This window comes from Notolabrus celidotus, chromosome 7, assembly GCF_009762535.1.
Source record: "Notolabrus celidotus isolate fNotCel1 chromosome 7, fNotCel1.pri, whole genome shotgun sequence".
Taxonomy (NCBI): Eukaryota; Metazoa; Chordata; class Actinopteri; order Labriformes; family Labridae; genus Notolabrus; species Notolabrus celidotus.
Genome location: NC_048278.1, coordinates 20711310 through 20737743, shown reverse-complemented (window position 1 = coordinate 20737743; position 26434 = coordinate 20711310). Strand labels below are relative to the sequence as shown.

The window sequence follows — 26434 nt, the reverse complement described above, 5'->3', positions numbered from 1 at the left end:
TTCTTGTGCATGAAATGAAATGTTAACATGAATTTATCTGTCTATAAGTACCACAATACTGTTTAAAGACCAAATATACTCAAAGTGGATCTTTTACAATACTCTAACTCATAAAAAAAAAGATGAATGAAAAACCTAACTGCCGTGGTGCATTCATGTTCATGATTATGACAACTCTGTCCTTAGAAATGAGCTGTTAAAAGGCATGCAGTGTGCCATTGATAAATGCACTGTGACTATATGTGTCATCTAGCACGTTTACTACCCCACACATACACTCAGCAAGGTATGACGCCTACCTTGTAATGGGAGATCCAGTCCTGCCTGCATCCTGTCCTGCAGAGAGCCTCCTGCCATCGCTTTGGCATTCTTTCTCTCAGTCATTATCTGGAGGAGCAAAGTAGAGGCAGGGAGAATCAGACATTGAGAGAGAGAGAGAGAGAGAGAGAGAGAGAGAGAGAGAGAGAGAGAGAGAGAGAGAGAGAGAGAGACAGAGAGAGGCAAAGAAGATACACAAGTATGAAGTATGAAGAAATGGTGTGTACAAAAAACTGAGCAGTGTTGGTAAACTGAGGCAGAGACACAATGGGGAGGAGGGTGAGAAGAGAAGAGACAAAGACAAAAAATGTGAGAAGAGAAAAAGGATGAGGGAGGGGAGAAGAAAAAGATGAAAGACTCAACAAGAAAGAGCTCAGGAAAACCTGGAGCAGTTTCACCCCTGATACTGTCATGCTTTCACCCGGGAGCGCGCACACACACACACACACACACACACACACACACACACACACACACACACACACACACACACACACACACACACACACACACACACACACACACACACACACACACACACACACACACACACACACACAAAAACACAAAAACACAAACACAAACACCCACACATTTACCAGGCTGAATCCCTCTTTTAAGAGGGGGGTAAAGCTTTTCCTGCAGTGCAACTCGCTAGAAGAAACATATGTGCAAACGCAGAGCCAGAGAGATGAAAACAGTAAAGTAACACACAAACACACTCACACACTATCACACTGAGACATACACTCCCAGAAACACAACCCATAATTTATACATGCTCTTAATCAGGGAGTTTGTCATAATAAGTCGGCATCTCAGAACCCCCCTGCTGTGACAAACTCTCTACTTTTCCTCATTTGCCCTCATCTGCCCTCATCTGTGTGAAAAATCTGCAATAAACAGAGTTCCTCCTCTGACATATTAAAGGTGAGTGTAAAATATGGGTCAGGGTGATGAGGAGAAGTGACTCCGTCACCTTTTTCTTCTGACACATTACATTTCAGAACCACACTTTGTTTGAGTCACTGATCATAAAGAGGTATCTGTGGGTGTGAGGTTATAAAACACACCATTTAAAATGATGTATAGACTGGAGTTCAGTACCAAATTATGATCTGCATAAATAACCAAAGAGAATAAAAAGATCTTTCCTAAAATCGAGTTTAAGCTGAGCAGCTATGAATGTGTTTTACAGGGACAGAGACCAAGGTAAGTGCACATGTTCTACGTGAGTTCAGTGAATTTAGCAGAAAACAATGAAATGGTTAAATACTTTCCTCTAATACTGTTAGCATTCATCTGTATTCAGCTAAGAGTGGACATGCAGTTCAGAGAAAGGTAGATAACTCTGTTTTTAGAGAAGATAAATATGTAGATCCAGAAGTTGAGATGAGTTTAATCTAGTTTTGGGATTTTTGATGAACTGCAGAGACTCTGCGAAGACTCAAATGTGTGCGTAGCTTCTGAATGAGCAAATATTATTTTAGAAATACAAGTATTCTTGCATTCTTTGCATTTCAGTGTGTTGCAGTTGTTCTAAACAGCTTGTGCTAGTGTAAATGCTGTGAATAAATGTGTTGTTTCTGCTCTGGAACCAATGTGTCAAGAGGGGTTTCATTTCAGTAGGTGGAATTAAATGTGCTAATGATCGTCAGCCTCCCTGTGATGTGAAACATTCATCCAACAAGTCAATTTGCCAAATCTAAACTCGTTCATGTGTCTCTGGAGCCTCCTCCCTCCATCCTGAAGCACTCACCCGGGAGCAGATCTCATGCAGGCTGGTGGCGATGGCTTTTGCTGGTGTGTCACAGCGGAACACATGACATTTCAGGATCCTGGTGTTTTTGTCCCGTGCAACATATGCGAAATCCCTGGGAGAGAGGAAAACACAAAATCAAACAAGGGACACATGAAAGTAGGAAAAAAAACACAGAAGGATGAAAATGAAGGGATGATTTGTTTCACTAGTTGTGGAACATTGGGGTAGAATTGTGTAGTCATGTTTCAGATATGATGGTAGGTTCAAGTTTGAAACTTGAAACTAAGACATGAAGACAGATGAATTGACCTTTATCAGTCTCATTAACACAGGACACACATAAAAACACACAACACACACACACACACGCACAAGTCGATGGACCTGAGAGATCAATAGAGCAGCATGAACCAAGAGGGAGTTGAATGAGTGACGGCAGAGAAGAACTTTTCCCTGGACCCAGTGGAGCCCAAAATAATTTAAGTCTGCAGAGATTGGATGAAATGAAAGGAGATGGATGGAGGAAGAGAGAAAATGAAGACATGGAAGAAGAGGAAATATAAAAGTTGATTCACGTCATTGTGAAATGCACACAGAACCCATCTAAATAACTTTCTTCAAGTTGTTTTCTTCAATATCCAGCACACAGGCCGGAGGGTTAACAAGATTTTTGTGGCCAAGCCCCTCAGGGGAAACTGTGTGTGTGTGTGTGTGTGTGTGTGTGTGTGTACATGCTTTAAGAAATGCTTGTAGACAGGGAAGGATAGAGGAGGTCACCTTCACGTTCTGACCCTGTGTGTGTGTGTGTGTGTGTGTGTGTGTGTGTGTGTGTGTGTGTGTGTGTGTGTGTGTGTGTGTGTGTGTGTGTGTGTGTGTGTGTGTGTGAGTGAGAGAGAGTGTGTCTACTCAATCCTACAGTACATCAAGGGCTACTTTGAAGAAAAAAAAGAGAGACACAGAGGAAATTAAACAATAAGGAACGACGGAGATGGAGGAGGGATACCGTAGAAGGGTGGAGGAATGAAGGAAAGGAATGTGTTTACCTCTCTCTGAGTCCAAGGAAGCAAGGGAGGAGAGACAGACTGTTAGTAGAAGAAAATTCATCATCTTAGCGACCCCCTGCTTGGGTACAAGAGGCACAGAGGTGGAACACAGGCACTTTTACACATGCTAACACACCTCGCTACATACACTGTCTTCGTCTCGGCTCTGCTAGAACCACTACATATTAAACTGCTTCATAAGCAGTGCAGAATATGCATATGTGTGTGTGTGTGTGTGTGTGTGTGTGTGTGTGTGTGTGTGTGTGTGTGTGTGTGTGTGTGTGTGTGTGTGTGTGTGTGTGTGTGTGTGTGTACAAATGTGAGTTAAAAGGGTGTAGTGCAGGTCCCAGCAGCTATTCAGGTCATTTTTCTGCACACTCAACCTTGAGGTGAAATTAAAAGATTGACAGACATTGAGTAATTTATGAGAGAACCTGAGGTCTCAGGAGAAGGACAGAGAGGATCTCGCTGGGTGAAATGAGTTTGAATTGGTTTTCAATTTTTTGTGTTTCCTTGAAGAAATAAAAGGATATAGGCTGAGACATTAAAAAAAAAAAAAAAAGAAGTAACATAAAAGGGAGTCCGATGAGTAAAGAGGACAGGTGAAATAGCGGGAGAGGAAATTGGAAGTGAACTGCAACAATGTACAGGATGAAGATAAAAGAGTACAGACGACAGAAGAATACAGCAGTAGATGAGGAGAAAAGATAAAAGTCAGAGGAAAGAGAGGGAGAAAGGAGGACAGAAAACAGAGTGATATCTCATTTCCAATATCATCTTATCATCATGTGGACGTCCCTGAAAATGTCAAGGTTGCTGTGGGAATCTGTAATCTCTAAGGCGATAATGAGTTTCATGGCACATCGGGAGAAGGGAAGGCACCGGGGTGCCGCTCTTAGACTGACACAAGCACTCCAGTCTATCACAAGGAGTGTAAGTGTGACAAAGGTTCAACGATAGAGGGAAAATCTTTGTTACAACCAGATTTATAAATTGCATGGAGTCATATCTTTTAAAGAACCACCTAAACGATTCACACATAGAAAATAAAATGTATCATGGGTTGATATTTGCAGCGGTTACTACACAAATCTTCAGTTAGACTTACTCCTTACAAGAACATCTTAGGTTTAAAAGAACAAAATATGGTTTCACACTTCTGTTCAGTTCTTAAAACTGCTGCACATTTAATTATTTAGAGCCTGTTAACATTGTACAGGAACACTTTTTCTTTCTTCACACATCAGATTCAGATCAACATGACTCCGCCATCAGCTACTCTTTTTGATTTAACCTTTCCCACTCTCATTCAACCACCAAACGAACACCCTGTCTGTTTTTTACACTCCACCTGAGTTCCCACAAACCTCTGACAGGCTTTAAAAATCAACCTTTAAACTCCCAGCTCAGCATCATTACCTGGAGACTGAGGCCTGATTTTACAAATCTGTAGCTCATCTTTCTTACTCTTCAGGCAAATATAGTGGGATAGACATCTTAAAATAAACATTTAAATATACTCACAGGTGTTTGTTTTCCTGTTTTGGCAGGTTATCCTGTGTACAATAGCGTCTCGGGCACTCACATCATCTATTCCTGGTGATACTGCAGGCGCGACACACTCCTCACCCTGTCTGCTCCACAGCTAGTGAGCACTAACCATACCTCCCCCTCTGGCAGCTTCATCGCCCTCTCTCCCTCTCTCCTGCCAAAACCCCACTCTCCTCCTTCTCCTCCTCCTCCTCCTCCTCTGCCTGCCTCTAACCATCTTCTCCTCCTCCTCCTCCACTTCCCTTTAATGCAGTTGAGGTATTCCCACTGCTCATCCTCTCCTGTTATATGTAGATGTGGATGGTGGAAATTAAGGCTAAGAACTCAGGAAAAACACAGGGGTTTTATCTGAGAGGGGGATCTAATGATATAGATACACATAGAATATAGTACCACAAATATATGTGTGTGCGTGTGTGTGTGTGTGTGTGTGTGTGTGTGAGAAAGAGAGAAAGGAGAAAGCCCTCAGGCAACAAAATTCTGCAGTTCTGAAAATGCCAAGAGCTTTTAGGCTTGCCTCTTCTCCTGAACGCATTCATATTTATGTGTGTGTGTGTGTGTGTGTGTGTGTGTGTGTGTGTGTGTGTGTGTGTGTGTGTGTGTGTGTGTGTGTGCGTGTGTGTGTATACACATATGTGGAGGCTTGTTCTATTTCAAATTATACAGCAGGACCCCGATAGTTCCCATCACCTTGTACTGCTTCTTAACCTACATCCAGTTTGTCCTTATGCATTCAGAAGCAGTGCAGAGTGCCCCCTACTGGTCACTCAGTGCTCCTACCTCACTGTGTTTGTTAAAGGTTTTATATTAACCTCTATATATGCAGTGAACAGCTGTGCTTGCAGCTTGCTTTTACTTCCGCATATAACAAGAGAAATATCAAACCGGGGAGCCGCTCTGCTGCTGTGAGAGAATTTGTTTTTCATGACACCCGCTGTGCCGAGCTCCCCGCGGCGAAAGCGAGGGACTGACAGACAGGTGGAGAAAGAGAATAAAGGCTGCTCTCTCTCTCATCCCCTCCTTTGTACTCATGAATTAATCTTTCATTAGTATCCCTTCATCATCAATCATTAACTCCTCTGCTCTGCCTGTCACCACGCCAACCGTCTGCTGCCCTCAATTGATACACTGACCTTTACTGAGTGTGTGTATGTGTGTATGTGTGTGTGTGATGCATCGTTCACACTGGTGACTAATCGATCGATTGAAAGTATTTAATAACTTTGACCAGAACAACAGAGGCCTCAGTGAGTCACAGCTCACATAACACTGGAATAGTGACATTTCAGAAATGTTAAAGATATTTTGAACACGGAAAACACATGACATCACACACAGGCATGATTAATTATGAAGTCAATCAAGAGGGGATTAATCTGTTTGAAGGAAAACAAGAGGTACTGTGGTTGCACTGAATACTAACCTGCCATTGTCCCGGCCGACGCCCCACACTCGGATGCTCGCGATTGGCTGAGAGTGAAGCACACTGCGGTCCATGGGGTCAACCAGGTTTAACATATTGTTCTCCAGCAGCAGGTACATGTCCTTCCCCTAAGCACACATACACCCATGAATTCTTCAGATGTCATTTCAGAAACATGCAGTCCTCATTTCCTGCAGCTTGTTGCAAAAACGTAGTTTTAAAAAGGTCAGGGGCTTTCTGTTACTGGCCGATAAAGCGTGTTGGACTGTGTATGTGTGTACGGTGTGCACGTACGTGCGTGTGTGTGAATCTAAATAAATGATCAAAACCTTTTTAAAGAGGGGGTGGGAGATAAAAGGTTATTGAAAAAGGGATGAATCTCTCTCTCCCTCTCTTCCTCTATTCCTCTCTTCCTCTCTCCCTCTCTCTCTCTCTCTCTCTGTCGCTTCACATTAAACACAACCAGTGCATAAAGAGGGAGAGACTTCATACCACTGCTCCACTTTCTTCTCTTCTTTCTCCCTTTCTCACTCCATCCTTTGACATTCATGTAAGGAGACTTTTACCCTGGCTAACATCTGCTGCACTTTTCTTTGCTCCATCTTCACCTTTTGATCTTAAATTTTAATGACAGTTCCTGCTTTCTACAAGCACTCACTCTCCCCAGTTTCCTCATTTTCAGGAACTACAAACCTGTCAGCCTTTATTTTACACCCCAAACACACGAACAGAGTCTATTCCTCACCTCTCCCCAGATGCCGACAGTGTCTCGGATGTCATTCTTGCAGTAGGACAGCTGACGGATGCAGTTGTTTACAGCGACACTGCTCTTTCCAGGAGCCAAGTCCTCCTCAGCCATCTCCACCCAACCCAGGGAGCGCACTGCAAAACACTGACACACACCAAGAACATGATACTGTTAAATATACAGTAATGTACTTACACACATACTTGACATTTTTGACATTTTGCTAAGTGTTTTGAGCTATGAAAGGACCTCAAATAACTTTTTTTGCCTCCATCAGAAATGGCAAACTCTGAGTTTTGATTTCACATGATTCAAAGGCTGGTAAAAACATGGTTAACAAGACGATGGCAGCCCAACATGTTGGTAGAAAAGAGACCCAGAGAGGGAGGAGAGATATCCTAGTGTCCTCATCAAGTATTCATTTGATGTCAGCCGTCCATTCAGAAATTACTCTGCAGACCACAGAGAGCAGTGATAAAAGAGGTCAAACACAAACTGTGGAGACAGATAGCGAGCTGTAAAAAACATCAAAGTATAACGCATGCACTGTTAGGGTACTTTTATCTTGGTGTGAGCAGGAGTAGAATAATGAGTTGTTTGAAGGAATAGGTTTTCACCTACTGTTTGACAAACACACAAAAACAATGAACTTAAGTGTTTCACTGTACCACTGAGAGTGACATGATGTCTACAGTGACAGGATGTTTGCACTGCCGACTTGAAGCTCAGTGGGGTTGACAGGTGTCTGGCTTACTTATTACACTCACTCTCTCTCAACACACACATACAGACAAACAGCCGGGACTCACACACATGTGCAGACATGCATACACACAGTCACTCCCACAGGGCCGCCTGTCATGATGTCAGAAGTCTGGTAAAGGCTGTGTCACAGTCTTAGACCAGCAGGTGGTAGCAGCAGCAAGACATACATACCATCAGGTTTATACACTGTTGTGTTCTCTACATTAATATTTCATCTTGTGTTTATCTGAATGCCTGCTGTGTCTCCACTGCAGTTATCTGGTCAGTTTTTAACAAGTTGATTGTATCAAACTTTATGAACTCGGTAAAACTAGTTGTTATACTCTTCAAATCAATCAATCAGACTCTATTTATAAAGCGCTTTTCATACAATGGCATTGTAACACAAAGTGCTGTACATAAAAACAACTTAAAATAGAATAAATTAAGAAAAAGATCCCACCCCCAGCCCCGACTCCAAACCCACCCCACAATCTTACGGGTAAGAATACAATATATGCAACAATAGTAATAAAAAAGATAAAAATAAAATAAATAAATAAGTTGCTGAACGAACTGAGGTAACGCTCATGATATCTTAATCAGGAAACACTGGAGGTAAAATAAGATGTTAAAACTCAACACAGGAAATTAAAATCAACAAAATAAAATACATTTCTAAGATAATAAGACACTAAAATATTAAACCATTAAAAGAAAATAAGATTATATACTTAAAACACAAATAAATAAAGAAGAATAAAAGTGACTAAAATAACTAGATAATAAATAAATAAATAAAACTGTTAAAAATAAAACTCAGTTAAAAGCGAGACATAAAAAAGTCTTGATATTGCAGTGAGATTATTTGCTGTGTGTGTGTGTGTGTGTGTGCGTGTGTGTGTGTGTGTGTGTGTGTGTGTGTGTGTGTGTGTGTGTGTGTGTGTGTGTGTGTGTGAGCATGCTATCAGACCAGATGCCCTCACTGTAGGTCTGTGTTTGCATCTGTTATTCATCCAAGTGTCACTGTTGCTAAGGATTGTGAATTTGTGCCAGACAACACACACACACAGAAACAGACAGTAGACAGCCAAATCAGCAGCACGTCATCAAGCTGATTGTTGGCTTTCAACTCTAATCTGTGATGACTTTGCTCCAATGAGCCTATGTCTGGGGGAACATCACACACACACCTTGGTGTATAGTTTAACCTTTCTGTAATGGGCTGCAGTTTGTGGCAGACGTTGCATCTGATCAGATACATAATTCATCAACTCTTCTTCTTAACCAGTTTCATATTGTAATCAATTGATAACTTGTACTGACATTTACGTGCAAAAGAGTGTCATGAGAATGAGTGATCTTTCATTGATCATTCATTAAGAACTTTAAATGTCTCATTTGAATCTTATAATGTTTAGGAGGTCTTTTTATTTCAAAATAAAGCTGCACTTCCCAGGTCTCACCACTTGGAGGCAGTATTGTTTTGATAACACTCAAATGAGAGCACAAGCAGCCACTGTGATGAACATAAACAACACCATAAACAAACAGGCTTTAACCATAAACAGACTGAAACACGCACACACACGCACGCACACACACACAACACCATTTCAGACCAAGAAGTCATTTGTGCTGGGAATGTTGATTCTATAAGATTCTGTGTTTCAAAGCAGGATCAGATAACACATAAATCAAAGTGACTTTGGATTATGCAGAGGATAAAAGTATACAAGGGCTTTACTGCTCGCCAATCCTACTTTCTTGAGTTGCAAAAGCCTGTTTCTGTTGGATAAATATTCCATTTAAAAAGTTCACCTTTAAGCTATTTGGAAATGTAAAGGCCTACATATTCCTAAATTCATTAAATCAGCTGCAGGACCACAGACCACAGCTTGCAAAGACAGACATGCATGATGCAGACTTTGACTTGAAGTCAAACTTCAGAAAAGGATCCTTACTTTTGCCTCTGGGTCATTGTTAACGCAGCTCGACTCCTCTTCTTCCACAGCTGGACGGTTCCTGAAAGAAAATGAAAAAAAAACAGTAAAAAATGATGCAGTTTTAAAATAAGAATTGTTCTTGCACTGCATTTGAAAGCAACAGGCAGTCATTACACTAATCAGGAACATGGAGGCATTTCCTGAGTACAAGAAGTAACTTCCTGCTTTGACTGACCTCATTCTGTTCTGACACTGATTTAACTCAAAATTACTAACTCAGCAAAACATGAGGAGAAGGAAAGTAGGAGACATAGCTGGCAGAGATTTTGCACAGAAGTAGTTTGCTTATTCTTGTGAGTCTGTCCGGGTATTTCACCTTAGCTTGAGTGATGCATAGCGGAGCGTAGCACCCTCAAACTCCTTCAGGCTGGGGTCAGGGTTCACGGTAGCCGCCTGCAGGTCCTGGTGCACAAAGTGACATCATGAGATGGAGAAAAGTAAAAGTCAAGCATACACATTTGTTGGGCCAAATGATGAGCACTGTGAAAAACTCCTTTCACACATGTAACCTGTAATGTTGTTAGGGTTTGGCAGTGCTCTTTCATTAGCTGATATCCTGTATGATGTCAGCTCATGAGGATTTAACCAACAGCACAATACCCCAGATCTGGATAAAATGTGATAACCTTCTTATCTTTAGAGGAGTATCTATGTTGGCTTGTTGTGTGCCTCTTAATTCAAATTTTCCAAAAACATAGCTTGTGAATGTAGAGCATACTACTGTTACATAAAACTCCACACTCTGTTAATGATTGAATCAATTACTCTGTGAAAGATCACCAGAAAATACATTTTGTCGCTGTCCGGTAGAAACCTTGTATCTCCATGTTTAGTCATTTTAATTTTTCTCCATTAATTAATGCTGTGATCTTCATTTATGTCTGTCAGTAAGCTTTCTAAAATATTACAATTAAAGTATTTTAAAAAAAGCTTGTGGTTGACTCTCATGCAGTGTTTAGTTATGTGAAAATCATTGTGTTTTGCTTCGTGGAAAGTCATGGTTTTGGAGATCCAAGGTTTCTGCCAGACAGTGACGATGTGTGACTCTAAGAAGAATTTTTATCTTTTTCCAGGGAAGTTCATGCCTTTTCCAGCTAAAGCTGTGGCAGACAGCCAGGACCTCACCCTCTCACTGGCTGAGCATCAACAAAAAAACTCCTTTGCTGACATGGACATAAATAACTGCCATTACATTCACTGGTTACATGATATGTGGGAGAGGGGCTGAGACAGGGACACAAACCTGGCAGACACCAAATGTAAATATTTTGACCCTGCACAATATGAACCAGCATGCATCCAAGTGTGGGAGGAATAACTTTGCTGGATGGAGAGATGGCGTATGTGTGTTATGGGTTATGGGACATGCTGCATCAAGGAGAGAAAGTTAACATGTAGTATTTCTGTGTGCAAACACAATCAGGTTTGTGCCAGCAGGGAGTGAGGAACGCATATTTGAGCTGTGAAAGAAAAAACCAAACATCCTGTGTGTCTGCAGACAAATAATAATAAGTTTTATGTATAAGGCATGACAAAATGCTGAGGTTGGTGAAGTTACATTGATGTTGAAGCATCTTCAACACATGCTTTTGCCAGGCAGTGAATTTGTAGCACATTATGCATAAATGCACACACTCAAGAGGGTGGTCGAGTATATTGACCAAAAACAAGACTCATTGGCGTTGAGTGCATTATACTTGCCTTCCACACTTCACTATCAATCTTTCCGCCAAAATCACTCCACACCTGTTTCTACATACAGCATTAAAACACACACATGGTGGTGGGGCAAAGATTGGGGGTTAAAGTGGGAGAGAAGCAAAAGGGAGAAAGACAGAATAATGCTGTTAGCTACCTAGCTCACTCCACACAGTGTCTGTTGCAATAAGGAGCGACTCAGCAAAACATTTCTGAAATGAAAACTTGTCAATAAGACTTCAAAATGTTTTCTCAAATGTTTCTTGCTCCTATTGAACATTCACTTCAATACAGGGAATCTGTTGATTCTTCATTAGTACAATATGAACAGTGCAGACATGGGGTACAGTCAGTGTGTGATTGTAGAGTCAAGCTTTTGCTTTTGTTTTCCTTACATGTGGATCTGAAAAAGATCTAATGTTCATCTCTCATTTCTATGACCAAATTCTGTTTGTGCAATAATGTAGAAAAAAAAGAGGGATATTCTTCAAAACAGGAAGAAACTGGCTGATCAGTGAAGCGAACTTATCAACCAAGGGTGAATGAGGAAATCTTTCTAAAAAACAGTTAAAATTCAGGATTAATATGTCAGCAATTAAAACACAATGTTTGTTTTGTTACTTATCTTAGCACAAAATTCTCCTTCATCCATAAATTAATATTATATCAAATCAGCTGGCTAGAGTGTGCAGCAAAAGCAAATATAAAAAACACAACACTGTTCAATGACTCACTGACTGCACTGTGTGTCATATGAGTAGAAATAAATACAGATGCTGAAATTCATATTCTTTTTCTTTCTGTGCGACACACACATTCACACACAACACAAAGATATAAGCAAAACTTGATGCTATCAAGCCCAAAGAGAAGAAGAATAAAGTGGTGGGTGAGAAAGGACACAGAGTGTGGAGAAGTTAGAAAACATCCTACCTTGTCCTCATCCTCCTGATGCTGAGAGTGACAGTCCTGATCAGGCATCCCCTGTAGAGATGTGGAACGAGGCTAAAGAGAGAAAGAGAGAAAACATCAGAATTGAGAGGAATGGGTCTCTCCACATTATTTTTTTCTGTCTGCCATTTTAGCTCTTGTGTCGCAGGCTCACGCTCCACTATTCTGCAGATAGATGTGCCAGGATTTCAATTTGGCACATCTATCTATCTCCATCAGTCCATTCTCTCTGGATCAATGTTTTATCTACACAGCGTTCCTCTCTATCAATCCACTCCCACTCTCAATTTCCCTCCATCATTCTGGCTGATTGATTGATTGACTGACAGACTCTCTACACTCTCTCTCCTGTATTGTGCCGCAAGACTGGAGTACTTATGGTTCTTTCTCGGTCTCAGCTGTATTGCTGCATATTTCTGCCAGCTCTTCACTAATCAGCCCAACAGAAACACACTCGCTCTCAGAAATAACAAAACAGAACTCTGACTGAATGTGTAGAGCACCCCAGACAGTGATTACAACGAAACAAATAAAACTTTTTTGTTGGGCACTTACAAAGTAGCAGCTGTTGACGAATCCACATGTGGTGAGGGTGGGCTCGTGAGAAGGAAGAGGCTCCACTGAGCTGTCAGACGTTGTGCTGCCTGAACGAGTTGATACCCTGTAGAAGATCTCTGCCTGGCACGACTACATGCACCCCCATACACACACCACAGCAGTTATTAAGAGCTTGAATATTTTGAATAAATCATTTTAGCAATGACTAAACAGGGGATTCACAAATTGGCTGCCCTTCATTGTAAAATGTAGAGCAAAATATAGTCTCAAAGAAAGTTCTTTAATAACAATACATTTATTTTTCAATGGCTTTTCAGAAACTCAAAGTCACTGAACATTAGCTTTAATTAAACAATAATAAAAAAATAATCAGAATTTATTAGAATAAAAAGAATACAAAAATCAAAACCTATATTAAAATTTTAAATAAAAAGTATCAATTATTTAATACAACAGAATATTAAGAGTAATAAGCAAATCAGATTATGGAGATAATATTGTCAGAAGAAAACATTAAGCTGCATGATTTATTGCTAGAGTAATGAGTATTCAATATAACAACCATATTACATTTTGCTGTGTGCTGTGTTCCATTTTACCAGCACGTCAAATTCCTGCTATAATAAATCAGACAGCAAAAACTAATAGTTAAAAAAACTAGATATGGACACGTCACGTCTCCAGACATTACCACAGTTTGAGCTTGACCACAAATAGTAGTAGTAGGAGCAGATAGAGTTAATTATTGCGTCTCTCACCTCATGGTCAGGAGTGGGTGAGGGGCTGAGGGAGCCCAGGGAGTGTTTTCGTGGTGTGGAGGCTGTGTGGTCATCCAGGGTCTGGGTCTCCTGCTGTCCGGGGGGTGTTGGGCGGGTCGCAGGCCTCTCCCACTGGGTGGTGCCTGTAGGAATGTGCCAGTAGTAGATACCGGCCATGTCTGTGATCTTCTTCCATCCTGGAGGCAGGTTAGGGTCTGTCTGGAACGACTGTTCACTCCAGATATCTGACAGAAAAACACACACATTGGGATTGTTAACAAAAAGTGCAAAATCATTCAACTGACAGACATCTTACCAAACAGAGCTGCAAATATGTGCACAAACAAACCTCTGGGAATGCACAAAACATCAAATATAAACATTTCTTTTGCATGATTGAATGTCTTTGTTGATGGAAGTTAACCTTCCTGAACAGAAATCAACAGCTGAGTGGGATTAACCAGCATCTGCTGCAGCTGTCATATAACAGCCGTGTCTTTCCTCAGACAACAACTGAGTCAAACTTGTTGAGCACTTCTGTTTCACTTGTGAGACCGTAACTTAAAAACACACAAACACGCACAAACATTAGCATTCCTCTCAGGTTCAGAAGAGTTCAACAGATTTTAGAGGCAGGCACAATCAGCTTAATCACAGAAGAATTTAAATATTTAGCAGTTTTTGACGTGACCCAAATGAGGAATTATTACTGTATTATTCTTTTGCCTCTCAGAAATGTATCAGCTTCCTCTCAGGGGTCAGTTTCAAACAAATCTTATTTCCATGAGTGTATGATCCATGATGATCCACGATGACTTCTTTCACTTTTTGTTTCACAACAGCTCATAAATCTGTGGATTTGTTCTAAATACATGAATCTAGAAATGGCTGAATTACTAGCTGCCTGCAATGTTTCCTCAGGCCAGATTTTCCTTAATGTTCATGCTAAAATGGGAAAAAATCCACCGCTGCAGCCAAAATAACATAAAATGTTTTCTATGCTTAGTTTTCAATCCTGAGAGACTTTTTGTTGTAAAACTGCCAGTGAGGATCCAAGTTATTTTAAGACGCAACAAAACAACATCTAGAAAAGTCAGCCTACCCTCTGAACATGACTGAAACTTTTGATTCCTGCATCTCTTCATGGCTAGTCATGTTTTATTTATAGAGTTGGTTTGCTTAAATGTACTGGTTGAGTTTGCATTATATTCAATCAGCAGTATTAAGTGTTTGGCAGATAGCTTTTCCAGTTATTTATTTGGCAGTGAAACATGTTGAGGAAATACACAAGTTACCTTCCAAAGCCACACACAAATACACAACCACACAATACTCTAGTCACTGGTTCTTCACTCATCCTCACGTCATCAACTCCAAAAGTTCCAACACACACACACAGAAACAAAACAACTATTGGCGTCTTTTTCAGTGAGACGTTGTTGAGTTGCAGAGGTAGTAAAGTGAGTCCAACACTGCATTAGGTGGTGTAGCAACTCATAAAGGTGATATAAGCTCTGAGGAACTGGTCAGCTGGTGCAGTGTGTATTTTGTGCAGCTGTGTGTGTCTCTGTGTGTGTGTGTGCAAGCCACTGCACAAAGATTTCTCAAACTGCTGACCATGCTAATGAAACACAGCTCAAGGGCCTGTCGCCACGACGGCAGGCCGTATGTCATCATGACGATTGGGTCGGTCCAGATTGAGATGGAATTCACACACACACACACACACACACACACACACACACACACACACACACACACACACACACACACACACACACACACACACACACACACACACACACACACACACACACACACACACACACACACACTGGCTGTTTTCAAAACCGCCTACTATACTATACTATACCTACTGCCTATACTACATTAGACACAGGCACAGTAAGAGAAGTTATGAAGACTTTGGTTTATTTAATGAATTTACAATCGGTCTTAAAGCTTGGCAAATTGTACTCCCACGTTCCTCACAGAAGCAGACATCCCTTTGGGGTTAAGACTGTGCTTTAGAGCAATGAGCTGTGTAGCAGTGCCTTCTGGGAGTTGCGGTCTTTTATGTGCAAAAAAATAGGTCAGAGCCAATAACACTACAGCACAGAGAATCAGAGTGTCTTTACTATATGAGAGAGGGGAGATGATAACTCAGAGAATGGGAATCAGTATCAAATGAACAGACCCCTTGATGTGGATTGAAGTATATGTGCATACAAAATGAGGGAGAGAGAGAAAACAGCTCTGGCTTAAGTGATATATAATGCCAGTATTGCCCTCTGCAAGCACAGTGTGTAATTGGAAAGAAAGGCTTAAGCATGCAAACACTGAGTCTAGCAACTTGCATGCCTCTGGAAATGTGCCACTGTTCAGCTACGTAGCAGTTAGCCTCGGTTAGCATGCAGCTCCATGCCAGAGCAGAGTTAAGCAGAGGGGGAGGGGAGAGCAGTTTTCTCCTGGAGCAAAACACACACATGCACTCTAAAAAAACAACAACACCGTACACATCATTCAGTTGATACACACTCCCAAATACACACATACTGTGTGCAGCATGCATAGATCTTAGACTCCAGCAGATTTTGAGAGAACGACAGCAGAGACAAACTTCATCCCTGTGCATGGAAGACACACTGACATAAACCCATACCTGTGCGCACACAAACACACACACACACACACACACACACACACACACACACAAACACGCACGCACACGCACACACACACACACACACGCAAACACGCACGCACACGCACACACGCACCAACTCTAACCCCACAGTGCAGTCTCCATCCGAACCGACAGACGCACCTACCCTCGTAATTGACAATCACAATAGCCAGCATGTAGTCTTTCCCCAGCATCATAGTTAGCTAGCTGCCTCTCATACAGCCAGTGCTGTTACCAAAGAGAACCCCAGACAAGAGGAGGGAGAGAGAGAGAAAGAAGAGAGGGGGAGACACAGCAAGTGAGGAGGTGAGGAAATAAAGGGTGAGGAAAGAGGAGAGAGAGGAAGGGGGAGACACGTTGAGGCAGCAAGGCAGGGAGAGTATGACGTAAAATGAGGGGGAGAGTGAGGGAGAGAGTGAGATTGTGTCTCCCAGCTATGTTTGCGGTTGTTGTCTCCCTTTCCTCTATCTGGAGCATCAACTACATCAACACTCAAATAACCCTGCCTTGTCTTTCCTGTCCTTAAACAAACATACATGAAAAACAAAAAACTGGCACACTCATCCTTATCAAATGTTGACCACCTCCCAAAGAGCTGCTCTAGACTGTCCTGGTAACCCCAAGCTAATTTTTCAGCATCATATCAAAGGAGCAGTAGGAAGAACAGTGTGTAAGGAAGACATGCGGTAGAGTTAAAAAAGGAAGGAAAATGTGAAAACAGAGGATGTTGATGTACTATAGGTGAAAAAGGTTTTGCTAAGTGAATGTTCCTTTGTTTCAGAAACTCCAGCTTCTTATTATCTTTAACATCAATATCTTTCAAATATGTGTTTTTTTTTGTATAAAATACAACGTGATGGGAATTTCCCTGATCCCTTCAAGGCTTAATTCAAATTAAATCAACAGGTCTACTCTTACTCAACTCATCAAACTTTATTTCTTCATCCTCCTAAATGTTTTACCTGTAGAATTCAATTCTCAATACGTTTCAGGGGCACCAAACTCGGGAATATTTATACCAATGTGGCAAAAAAAAAACTGTTTATCTTTAAATGTTATAAAGGATGCTTGAAAAAACTTTTAACCACTGTTACTTAATCATACTCATCATGCTCAACCACATATTCATAAACAGGTGTCCACACATCATATTCGTATTTTGTACTTTTGAATTCTGTTGATGTAATAACTGTATTTATATTATTTGTTAATTTTTATGTATTCTTATGTTATTTTATTTTTAGTATCAACTATTGTCTTTATATGTGTCAATTTAGTATATTTTAATTAATTTTTGATATTAGAACACTATTTGGGTGGAGGCTTTAAATAAGCTCTCTGAGTTTTCTGCCTCTTCCTGCACAGTATATTATTTATCTTTGCTCTTTTTTTGTGTGTATTTTCTTTTAATTGCGCAAATAAATACTCAATAAACAATAAACAATGACCGAGAGAAAAATCCGCTCGACATCAGCCTGACAAAAAAAAACTCCACATTCTACTCATGTTTCCCTGCATGTGTTACAATGCATGTTGCCGTGTGAGAATGCAAGGCACCCTTTTAAACTGCCATCCTAAAACAAGCATACGTGCCTGCCTGCGTGTGTGTGTGTGTGTGTGTGTGTGTGTGTGTGTGTGTGTGTGTGTGTGTGTGTGTGTGTGTGTGTGTGTGTGTGTGTGTGTGTGTGTGTGTGTGTGTTTCCTCCTCTGTGTGAAAGCAGTGTAGTATTGGTCCTCTAACCCACAAAATCAACAGTGGAATCTGACACACACCTGGGAAAACAACAGGGTTTAGTCAATAAGGGAGCAAGAGAGTGAGGTAGACAGGAGGACACACAGAGACATATAAATGACTTTGCATTAGATTTTGATCAATTTGACGTGAATGATGCCAGGAGCATGATTATCGACTCTCCAGAAATTCTCGATGGACTCTTTGTCTGAACTGCAGACTACAGTTCTACTGGTGTCTATTTTTCTAATCCCCTTTCCTTGGCTAACATACTGATCAACAGAAAACATGGAAACCTATACACTGCTTAGAAAAATAATGTCATTCTATCAGATGATTTTTACTTTAAAACAGAAACAAGCAAGATGACAGTCGAACAAAAGAACATTTGGAAAGTTAATTCCCCTAGAACAGCTTCGTTTCAGAGGCTGCAGCTACAACAGTGCAACATTCAGGAGGACAGGCTGCTGGTAATCATACTTGTAGAGAGATGAAATACACAGATGCTCAAAGCCTTCAACTCTAAAGGGATGGTGAGTCATCACAGAGATAGAAGAGAAGCATTCTGGGAGGGGGGGGCAGAGAGGCTCAGAGCACTGCAACTCTTACAGACAGAGAGGATGGTTAACAGCTGAAGCTCCTGTCAGAGGTCAGGGCTGCTGCTTAGATGAGATAGATGTGTTTCATATGTGTTACAGCACAAGGAAAATAGTTTTAAGAGCTTGGTTTAACCAAACAGCAAGATTTTTGCACAACACTGACAAAGAAATACAATGGTTTTTACAGACCTTCTGCAGAAGTATGCAAGTGGGGATTTGAGAAGGGAGAGGCCAACAGCAGAGGTACTTAAGTTTGAACTAACAGTTGTGCAACTAAAAACAGAGCGCCAAAGGAAAGTAGTGAAGATATCCAAAAATTTAGCATTTAAACCGAAACTTATTAAGACTATTAAATTGAAATGCTTTTTATGTGTAGGATTTTTTTTTAATGGCTAAAGTGTGTTTCCTGTGGCCCTATGAACATTGTACAGATGTACATAGCTTAGCTTGCAACTCCAGCAAATAGGCCATGATGACTGTTGTCTACTGTAAGTCGAACACTGCCTCTCAATAAGTAACTCATACAACCCTGCTTCCAAAATCCCTTGTATATCCCTATAAACTCCTTATTAAAACTACTAATTTCATGGAGAGTATAACTGTGAGATTACAGTTAAAAATTGATCTTTTCCAGATAATGTGGGCACCTGTTGTTTCTTTTCTTTTTTGGCTAACTCTCTATTATGTTTTATTATACATTATTATTATTATTATTATTATTATTATTATTATTATTATTATTATTATTATCCTAATTACTATTTATAAAATTATTTATATTAATTGTTGTTATTGTTATTATTATCATTACTATTTTTTATTTTTGTGTTAATCATTACAACCTTAATATTATTATTATTTTGTACGTTTGTATTTACTTATTTTTAAGTGTGTACTATCTATCTATTTATTCATTTATCTTTACTTTCGGACCATGGACTAGGTGTTTTAAAACATTTTGTTTGTTTCTTTGTCTCTGAGTCTGATGGCTGCATTGATGTTTTGTGATGTTGGCTGAGTCTAATAAAAACGTAAAAAAAACAACTGCTAATTTCCATCCATCCATCCATCCATCCATCCATCCATCCATCCATCCATCCATCCATCCATCCATCTGTAATGGCAAAATGATCTACATAATATTGAACCGCGGCAGCATTATGAGAAAAATATTGTGAGGGGGGTGTTCGCATCTTACTAGCTTCAATGCATCATATTTCCCCCTGAATTGGCTCTGTCTATATAAGAGTGGGTGAATATCCAATCACTGTGCACTTAAGGCTGCACATCATGTGCAATTCATTATTTTCATGTGACTTCACACTGTAATGGAACTGCCCCCCTAGCGGGCACAATAGGCTTCCAAATGCTAACGCTATGGGGAAATTACTGACTCTGCTGCCTGCTAGTTATTTAAAAATCGTTTTAAATGCCTGACAGTTGTTGTTCAATTGAATGCATGAGCTGATGAGGATAAATTGTGCGGGGCATAACAAAAATCTGGATTTATAGCCCTATTTCTTAAATATAATTAGAAAGACAGTCTTTCCAGCTGTGCATACACATTGCATAAAAGATATTATATAAACTGACATAAACATCTAAATCTGAACGAGAGGAACAACTAAAGTTCTCAGGACGTCAACAGATTTATGAAACAAAGTGGGATGAAAAGCTTTTCTGGCAGCTACAAGCACATATGGAAAGGCTCAGCTGAATAAATGGAGGGTCACAATCTTCCATATGTCTGTATATATGTGTGTCCAAACATCTTCCTGTCCTACTCTCAGAAATAGAATGAAGAAAACTACCAGAGGGAAGGAACAACACAGAAGATTATACAGACCTTAAGCAGCTTCTCTCTCTCTCTCTCTCTCTCTCTCTCTCTCTCTCTCTCTCTCTCTCTCTCTCTCTCTCTCTCTCTCTCTCTCTCTCTCTCTCTCTCTCTCTCTCTCTCTCTCTCTCTCTCTCTCTCTCTCTCTCTCTCTCTCTCTCTCTCTCTCTCTCTCTCTCTCTCTCTCTCTCTCTCTCTCTCTCTCTCTCTCTCTCTCTCTCTCTCTCAGCTACAGAGGGAACATTTGAGAATTAGGGAGAGAAAGTGAGATAATGGCAGCTACAGATTTGGTGTTAACTCGTGACTAGTCTTCAAGTCTTGTTAACACACACATACACGCAGAATGAAACAGGACACAGCTGATCTAGCTAGCTGAAGCAACCCATGAGGTCACAAGGGCACTTCCTGTCCCAGAGGGATTCTGGGAGATTTGCGGCAGGCTGGAGTGTTTGTTATTCTGTTCCAGCAATGCCTGAGCTCTGCATATTCACACACAGGCACAAACACACACTTGGTAATCCCGAAATGGAAACATGTCATCAGCAGAGGGAAGACTGAAACCACTAAATACCCCAGAATAGCAGACACACACTCACAGGACAACTATGCAGCGCATCAGTCAATAACAGTAACTGTCAGTGTTGATGTAATAAACATTTTGCAGCATGTTGTGTTTTAAGTTAATGTGTACCTGTCTCCTCTGGGGAATTGCTCTCCTGGGACAGCGTGGTCCAACTCAACTCCTCGTCACTTGGGTTCAGATTCTGGATGCGGTTCAGAGCACAGTCTGTCTTTGCGCCAGTCCTTCTGTCCTTCTTGGTCTCAGGGGAAGAGGAGGAAGAGGAGGAACAGGAAGCCACAGAAAGCAGCGGCGTGTCCTCAGGGCTGGCCTGCTTAGGAGGGGAGGGGGGAGGAGGCACAGGAGAGTCCTTGCCTGATTTGAGGAGCTTTAAGTTGGAGTGGAGGTCAGAGATGAGCTCCAGACCTGATGAAACTTTGAGGTTCTTCACAGGAGACTCACTTCTTATCATCAGTAGAGGCTTCTTCTCCTCCTCCCCCTCCTGCTGCTCCTCAACCACCACTTCATCTCCATCTTCCTCAATCTTCATCCTTGACATGATTTCCTTCTCTGACAGAATGCTGATGTCATCGTTCTCCTCTGCATCGATGTTCAAGTCTAAGCCTGAATCTGTTGTGTTTCCGTTCAGTTTGAGTTCCACAGTTGTGATAATGTCACAGTCTATGTCAGATTCAGTTTTCTGCTCGGGCTCAGTGTCACTGCTTGTGTCTGGATTCAGTTCAACATCCAATTTACTCATATCACCCTCTCGGTCGTTGTTGGTAAGAGTGTGACTGTCATGCTCCTCAGCTGTGTTGACATTGGGGTCATCTGCTGTGGTATCTAAATTACACTCCGAGTCTGTCAGGTCAGGACCGGTTGTGTTTTTGTTGTGATCGTGACCAGCCTTGCGAAGCTGGTTGACTCCATTCTTGGCTAGTTTAGGATTATTAGGAGTTGAAGTTGGGGATGATGATGGGGATGATGACGATGGCGTCGCTTCACCGAGGCCCATGGCAGCCTGGATACTGGTGAGTGCATACTTTTTGCGACACTTGGGAGGCGTGCCAGCGTCCTGTTTGATGACATCACTGCTGAGTAGCTGGTTGTGTGAGGAGCGGAGGCTGAGTGAGGTGGGAGGTGTGGCAGCTGGGCCGTTATGATTGGTTACGTCTACTGACATCATTGTGGCACAAAATGGATCACCTGAAAGAGGAAGAGAAGGGGAACAGGGGGTGAATTTATTTAAACCTGCACATTCTTAAAAATGAACATAACACAACAGGATATGACTGTATATATAATAACTGCTGCCATCTTTCATGATAACAGCTGATTCTGCATTGCATTACAAAAGTGAGTAAATGCTCATTATTGCGTCCTCACATGAATTACAGAGCCGATATGAAAGTTTATGACGACAATAAGGTCCACAAGCCAGAGAAGAGAAAATGGGCCAGGGTTACAAAACAGAGAGAGCTTTATATGGATATTTAAATGTAACTGGTAGATCAGTGGAAGAGAATAAACAATGATGCAGCCTTGGGTTCTTTTCTATTTTGATTTGCACTGTCCATTTTTCAAGGGAATTATACAAATCCCTTTAGTGCAACTTAAAAAAGATAGAAGTCTACGAAAACATCATTAAAGGTCTGATGACATCCTTTGGGTTTCTTAATTTCAACATATTTTATTAAGAGACCATAAGTGCTATTGTAATTAAAAACAAATGAATACAAATTAAAGAGCCAGACACTTGCACCTACCTGACACCTTCTTTGTAAACTGTGGAAACTAGTGTATTTAGAGTAGATTTTCCCACACTTTCCTATAGCTGTAAAAACCTGCTAGCACTCCAAACCCACTGCTGAAAATATGGTACCAAATAAAAACACTCCCCAACTCAGTTTGAGTCAAGTTTGATCAAATTACAGTGTCAAGCTTTTTGAAGAAACCACACATAGGGTACAGAGAAGGACTAACCAAGGCTTGGTCTTGGCTATTAGATGGGATTTGTTGACTGTGAAAAAATATAAGCAAAACCGTCCAGGCTCATATGTCACATTCCTGAGATAATGTTGTGGTTTGCTGACTTCAAAGGCCAAGCCAACTCAGAGCAGGAATAAGGAACAGCTCAGCAAGAAGAGGTGTTAGTATGGAGCTTCTCAGTTCAACTGAACCCTAAACACAAACGCAGCATGTGTGAGAGCATGTGAGAGAGCGTGTGTGCATGTGTGCATGTGTGCATGTGTGCGAGTGTGCGTCTGCGCGTGTGTGTGTGTGCATGCGTGTGTGCATGTGTGTGTGCGTGTGTGTTGTACCTGACGGGAGGTCAGTTACAGACCAGTGCAGGTCACGGTTTAGGGTTCGGTGGACACAGCTGCAGATCTGAACACCACAGAGGGAGAAAAAAAGTGAAAGAATGATGAGGAGAAGAATGCTAAGAATCCTGCGCACATCTTGGGTCGCCATCGGAGACCACAATCACCCATGTGGAACCCAACTACAGCTGGTTTCTATGGAGACAATATAACACTGAAGGGCAGTGAAGGGACTCAACAGAGGCGGTCCAAATCATATGAATGCTTGAGTACAAATAGCACACAGGGACTTGTGTTTGTTAGTTCCTTGTGTAATCAAATTGACTTCTAATAAGAAACTGAAAGCACAGAAGACTAAAGTAATCTTTAGTCGTTTATGACTTCATGTTTCATGACTTCATGACTTTCATGACTTCATGTGACTCTTCCTTTAATACAGCCCACAGACAGATTTTGTTATCTTTATTATGACCTTATGTGTTATGGAAGTTTTATAGGATAAATGAGCTCACTTAGATTTTAAATATTTAGTGAAAACTCTGTTAAACGCAACAAATGCAAAGACAACACATCAAATGCTGAACTGAAAAGAAATTCCTGTTTTATTGAACATGTAGGCTCATTTTAAATAAGATGACAGTAACACATTTCAAAGACTCAAAAATATCAGCTTAACGTTCCTCAGCGTAAAATTCCAATTCATTTTGTGATTTTTTCGACAGTACATAATATCATTAAAAGATTCAGAGAATCTGGAGAAATCACTGTGCAAGAGGGACAAGGCCAAATAACAGATACTAGATGGTTGTGATCTTCAGGGCCTTAAGGCTGATTTATTCTTCTGCGTCACCCCTACACAGCAGGGGCTGACGCGGGCATGACCACTACATACTGGTGCGCCCATGTGTCCGTGTCACGCAGCAATTCTCCGCCGAAATGCTTGAGGGCAGTGTGGTCTCTCTGATAGTCGGTCGCCTGCTTCTGGCCCCGCTACGATCTCTGTTTACTTTTCCACATCGATTCAGAGCGTGTTATGTTAATCTAAAGCTGATACATGTTGCTGTTTATCATACAGACATGATTACATGAAGAATAGAGAGGAGGAGATGAAATACATGGCTGATGTGCAGGCCGATGAGCAGGAATCCCGGAAGCGCTGTAAATGCGTGAAATAAAAGCCGACGAGCGGACCAATCACATGGCTTGGTTACGCGTGGTTACATTTTGGAGGAGGTGCACGTCAGCTACGTGCATAGGCCTCTGCGTAGGTACGGGAGCTATGCGGACCTCCAGCGTAGGCTACACTGTCGATTTGACGCAGAAGTATAAATCAGCCTTTAGGTGCCACTGCACCAAAAACAGACACGCCTCTGCAGTGGAAATCACTGCATGGGCTGAAAATCCCTTCCAAAAACCATTGTCAGTGCACTTTCTGGGTCTTTGCATCCACAAAAGCTTTTTAAGAACAAACATGATCCAGAAACGTTGGTAAAGTCTCTTGGCCTGAGACCATTTAAGACGGAATGACGCAAAGATGAAAACTGTCCTGTGGTCTGATAAGACAAAATATTATATTGGGTTTGGAAATGATTGATGCTTTATCCTCTGCTTTAAATAGGAGGGAGATGACTCAGCAGAGCACAGTTCAAAAGCTGTGATGACTGTGCGGCATGAACATGGGATAGGTTTCTTACACACCTGGGAAGACACCATTAAGCCTGAACAATATAATCAGATTTTGGAGCAACATATGCCACAATAGAGATGGTGCCTTTTCCAGGGGAGACCTTACATGTTTAAGCAAGACAATGCCAAACTACATTCTGCATATATTTCAACAGCATGGCTCTGTAGTAGAAGAGTCTGGGTGCTAAAGTGGCCTGCCAGTAGTTCCGACTTGTCTCCCCATGAAAATATTTGGCACACCATGAAACAAAAAATATGACAAAAGAGACCCTGAACTGTTGAACAGCTAGAATCTTGTATCATGCAAGAAAAGGATAATATTCAAAAGTCCAGAAACTGGTCTCCTTGGTTCCCAAACATTTACAGAGTGATGTTAAAAGAAGAGATGATGCAACACAATGCCAATATGCCCCTGTCAAAACTTTTTGGGACGTGTTGCTGGCATCAGATTTGAAATGAGCATATATTTTAATAAACCACAGAGTCCTAACCCTTTTCCAAACTGGGGTTGTACTTAAACTAAAAGCATACTGCCTTTCAATTTATAGTTCACTACTTACCAAAGAACTATGGGTTGTGGGTAACTCCAGGATGGAGCGGGTCCATACTGGTTCTCAAAAGTTCTCTATTCATCCAATCACGAGGGCCCCAGTGAAGCAGCAGCACTGTCCTGAGGGAGAGACAAACATAAAACAGGATTAATGAGAGTGAGAAAGAGGGAGGGCTGAAGAGAGAGAGACACAGGACTGCAGGACACCAGAGGGACAAATAATACAGAAACATCAATTATTCACAAACACGTTCAAACATTAATACACAAGGTGAGCGTAGGTTTGTATATGTGCGAGTGTGTGAGGCCCATTTTGTATAGAGCTCATATTTCTTTCTTTGGTGCAGCCTTGCCAACCCTTCGCTGACTGGAGCCGTCATAAACTTAATACCACGGGAGACTTGTAAACTGCCCCTATTCTGCTTTCTACAAGTAACACACACACACACACACACACACACACACACACACACACACACACACACACACACACACACCACACACACACACACACACACACACACACACACACACACACACACACACACACACACACACACACACAACAAACACACACACAAACACACACTACTGCATAATGCAGTCGAGACTTGTGGACAGTTCTCACCAACACACATACTCAGGGAGTAGTGGAGAGAACGATCATAAGCAGAGTTAGAATGAACAATAAAATTCCACTTATCCCCGAGTGAAGGGCTGAAAAAACCCAGCAATGATTTTAGTGAAAGTGTGTTGCAAGAAAATAATGAAATGTTAGCAAATCACACTACTGATGAATTTATTAACTGCACATTTTGCAGAAGTCCTAAATTCCCATGTAATGATCCGAACCATGGCATTGTTTTCCCCATTGTTCTTTCTTTGTAAGAAAAAAGAATGAGAGATT

General features: G+C 41.2%; 1 protein-coding gene across 4 annotated transcripts in view; it reads right to left on the bottom strand.

The window, feature by feature from the left end:
• Positions 1-26434, bottom strand: part of apbb2b (amyloid beta (A4) precursor protein-binding, family B, member 2b) — a 56426-nt gene that overhangs the window by 8318 nt on the left and 21674 nt on the right. For 2 of the 4 annotated variants that reach the window (XM_034688103.1, XM_034688102.1), the window contains exons 2-14: positions 25538-25647; positions 23292-23358; positions 21103-22176; positions 13561-13805; positions 12800-12931; positions 12227-12298; positions 11297-11347; positions 9912-9997; positions 9554-9614; positions 6843-6989; positions 6098-6225; positions 2078-2192; positions 300-387 (exon numbers count right to left, since the gene is read on the bottom strand). In XM_034688103.1, coding sequence (XP_034543994.1) covers positions 300-387; positions 2078-2192; positions 6098-6225; positions 6843-6989; positions 9554-9614; positions 9912-9997; positions 11297-11347; positions 12227-12298; positions 12800-12931; positions 13561-13805; positions 21103-22156 — 2179 coding nt within the window. In that variant the 5' untranslated portion in view covers positions 22157-22176; positions 23292-23358; positions 25538-25647. The remainder of the gene's footprint in view (positions 1-299; positions 388-2077; positions 2193-6097; positions 6226-6842; positions 6990-9553; positions 9615-9911; positions 9998-11296; positions 11348-12226; positions 12299-12799; positions 12932-13560; positions 13806-21102; positions 22177-23291; positions 23359-25537; positions 25648-26434) is intronic. The other 2 variants (XM_034688105.1, XM_034688104.1) reach the window with 1 other exon arrangement.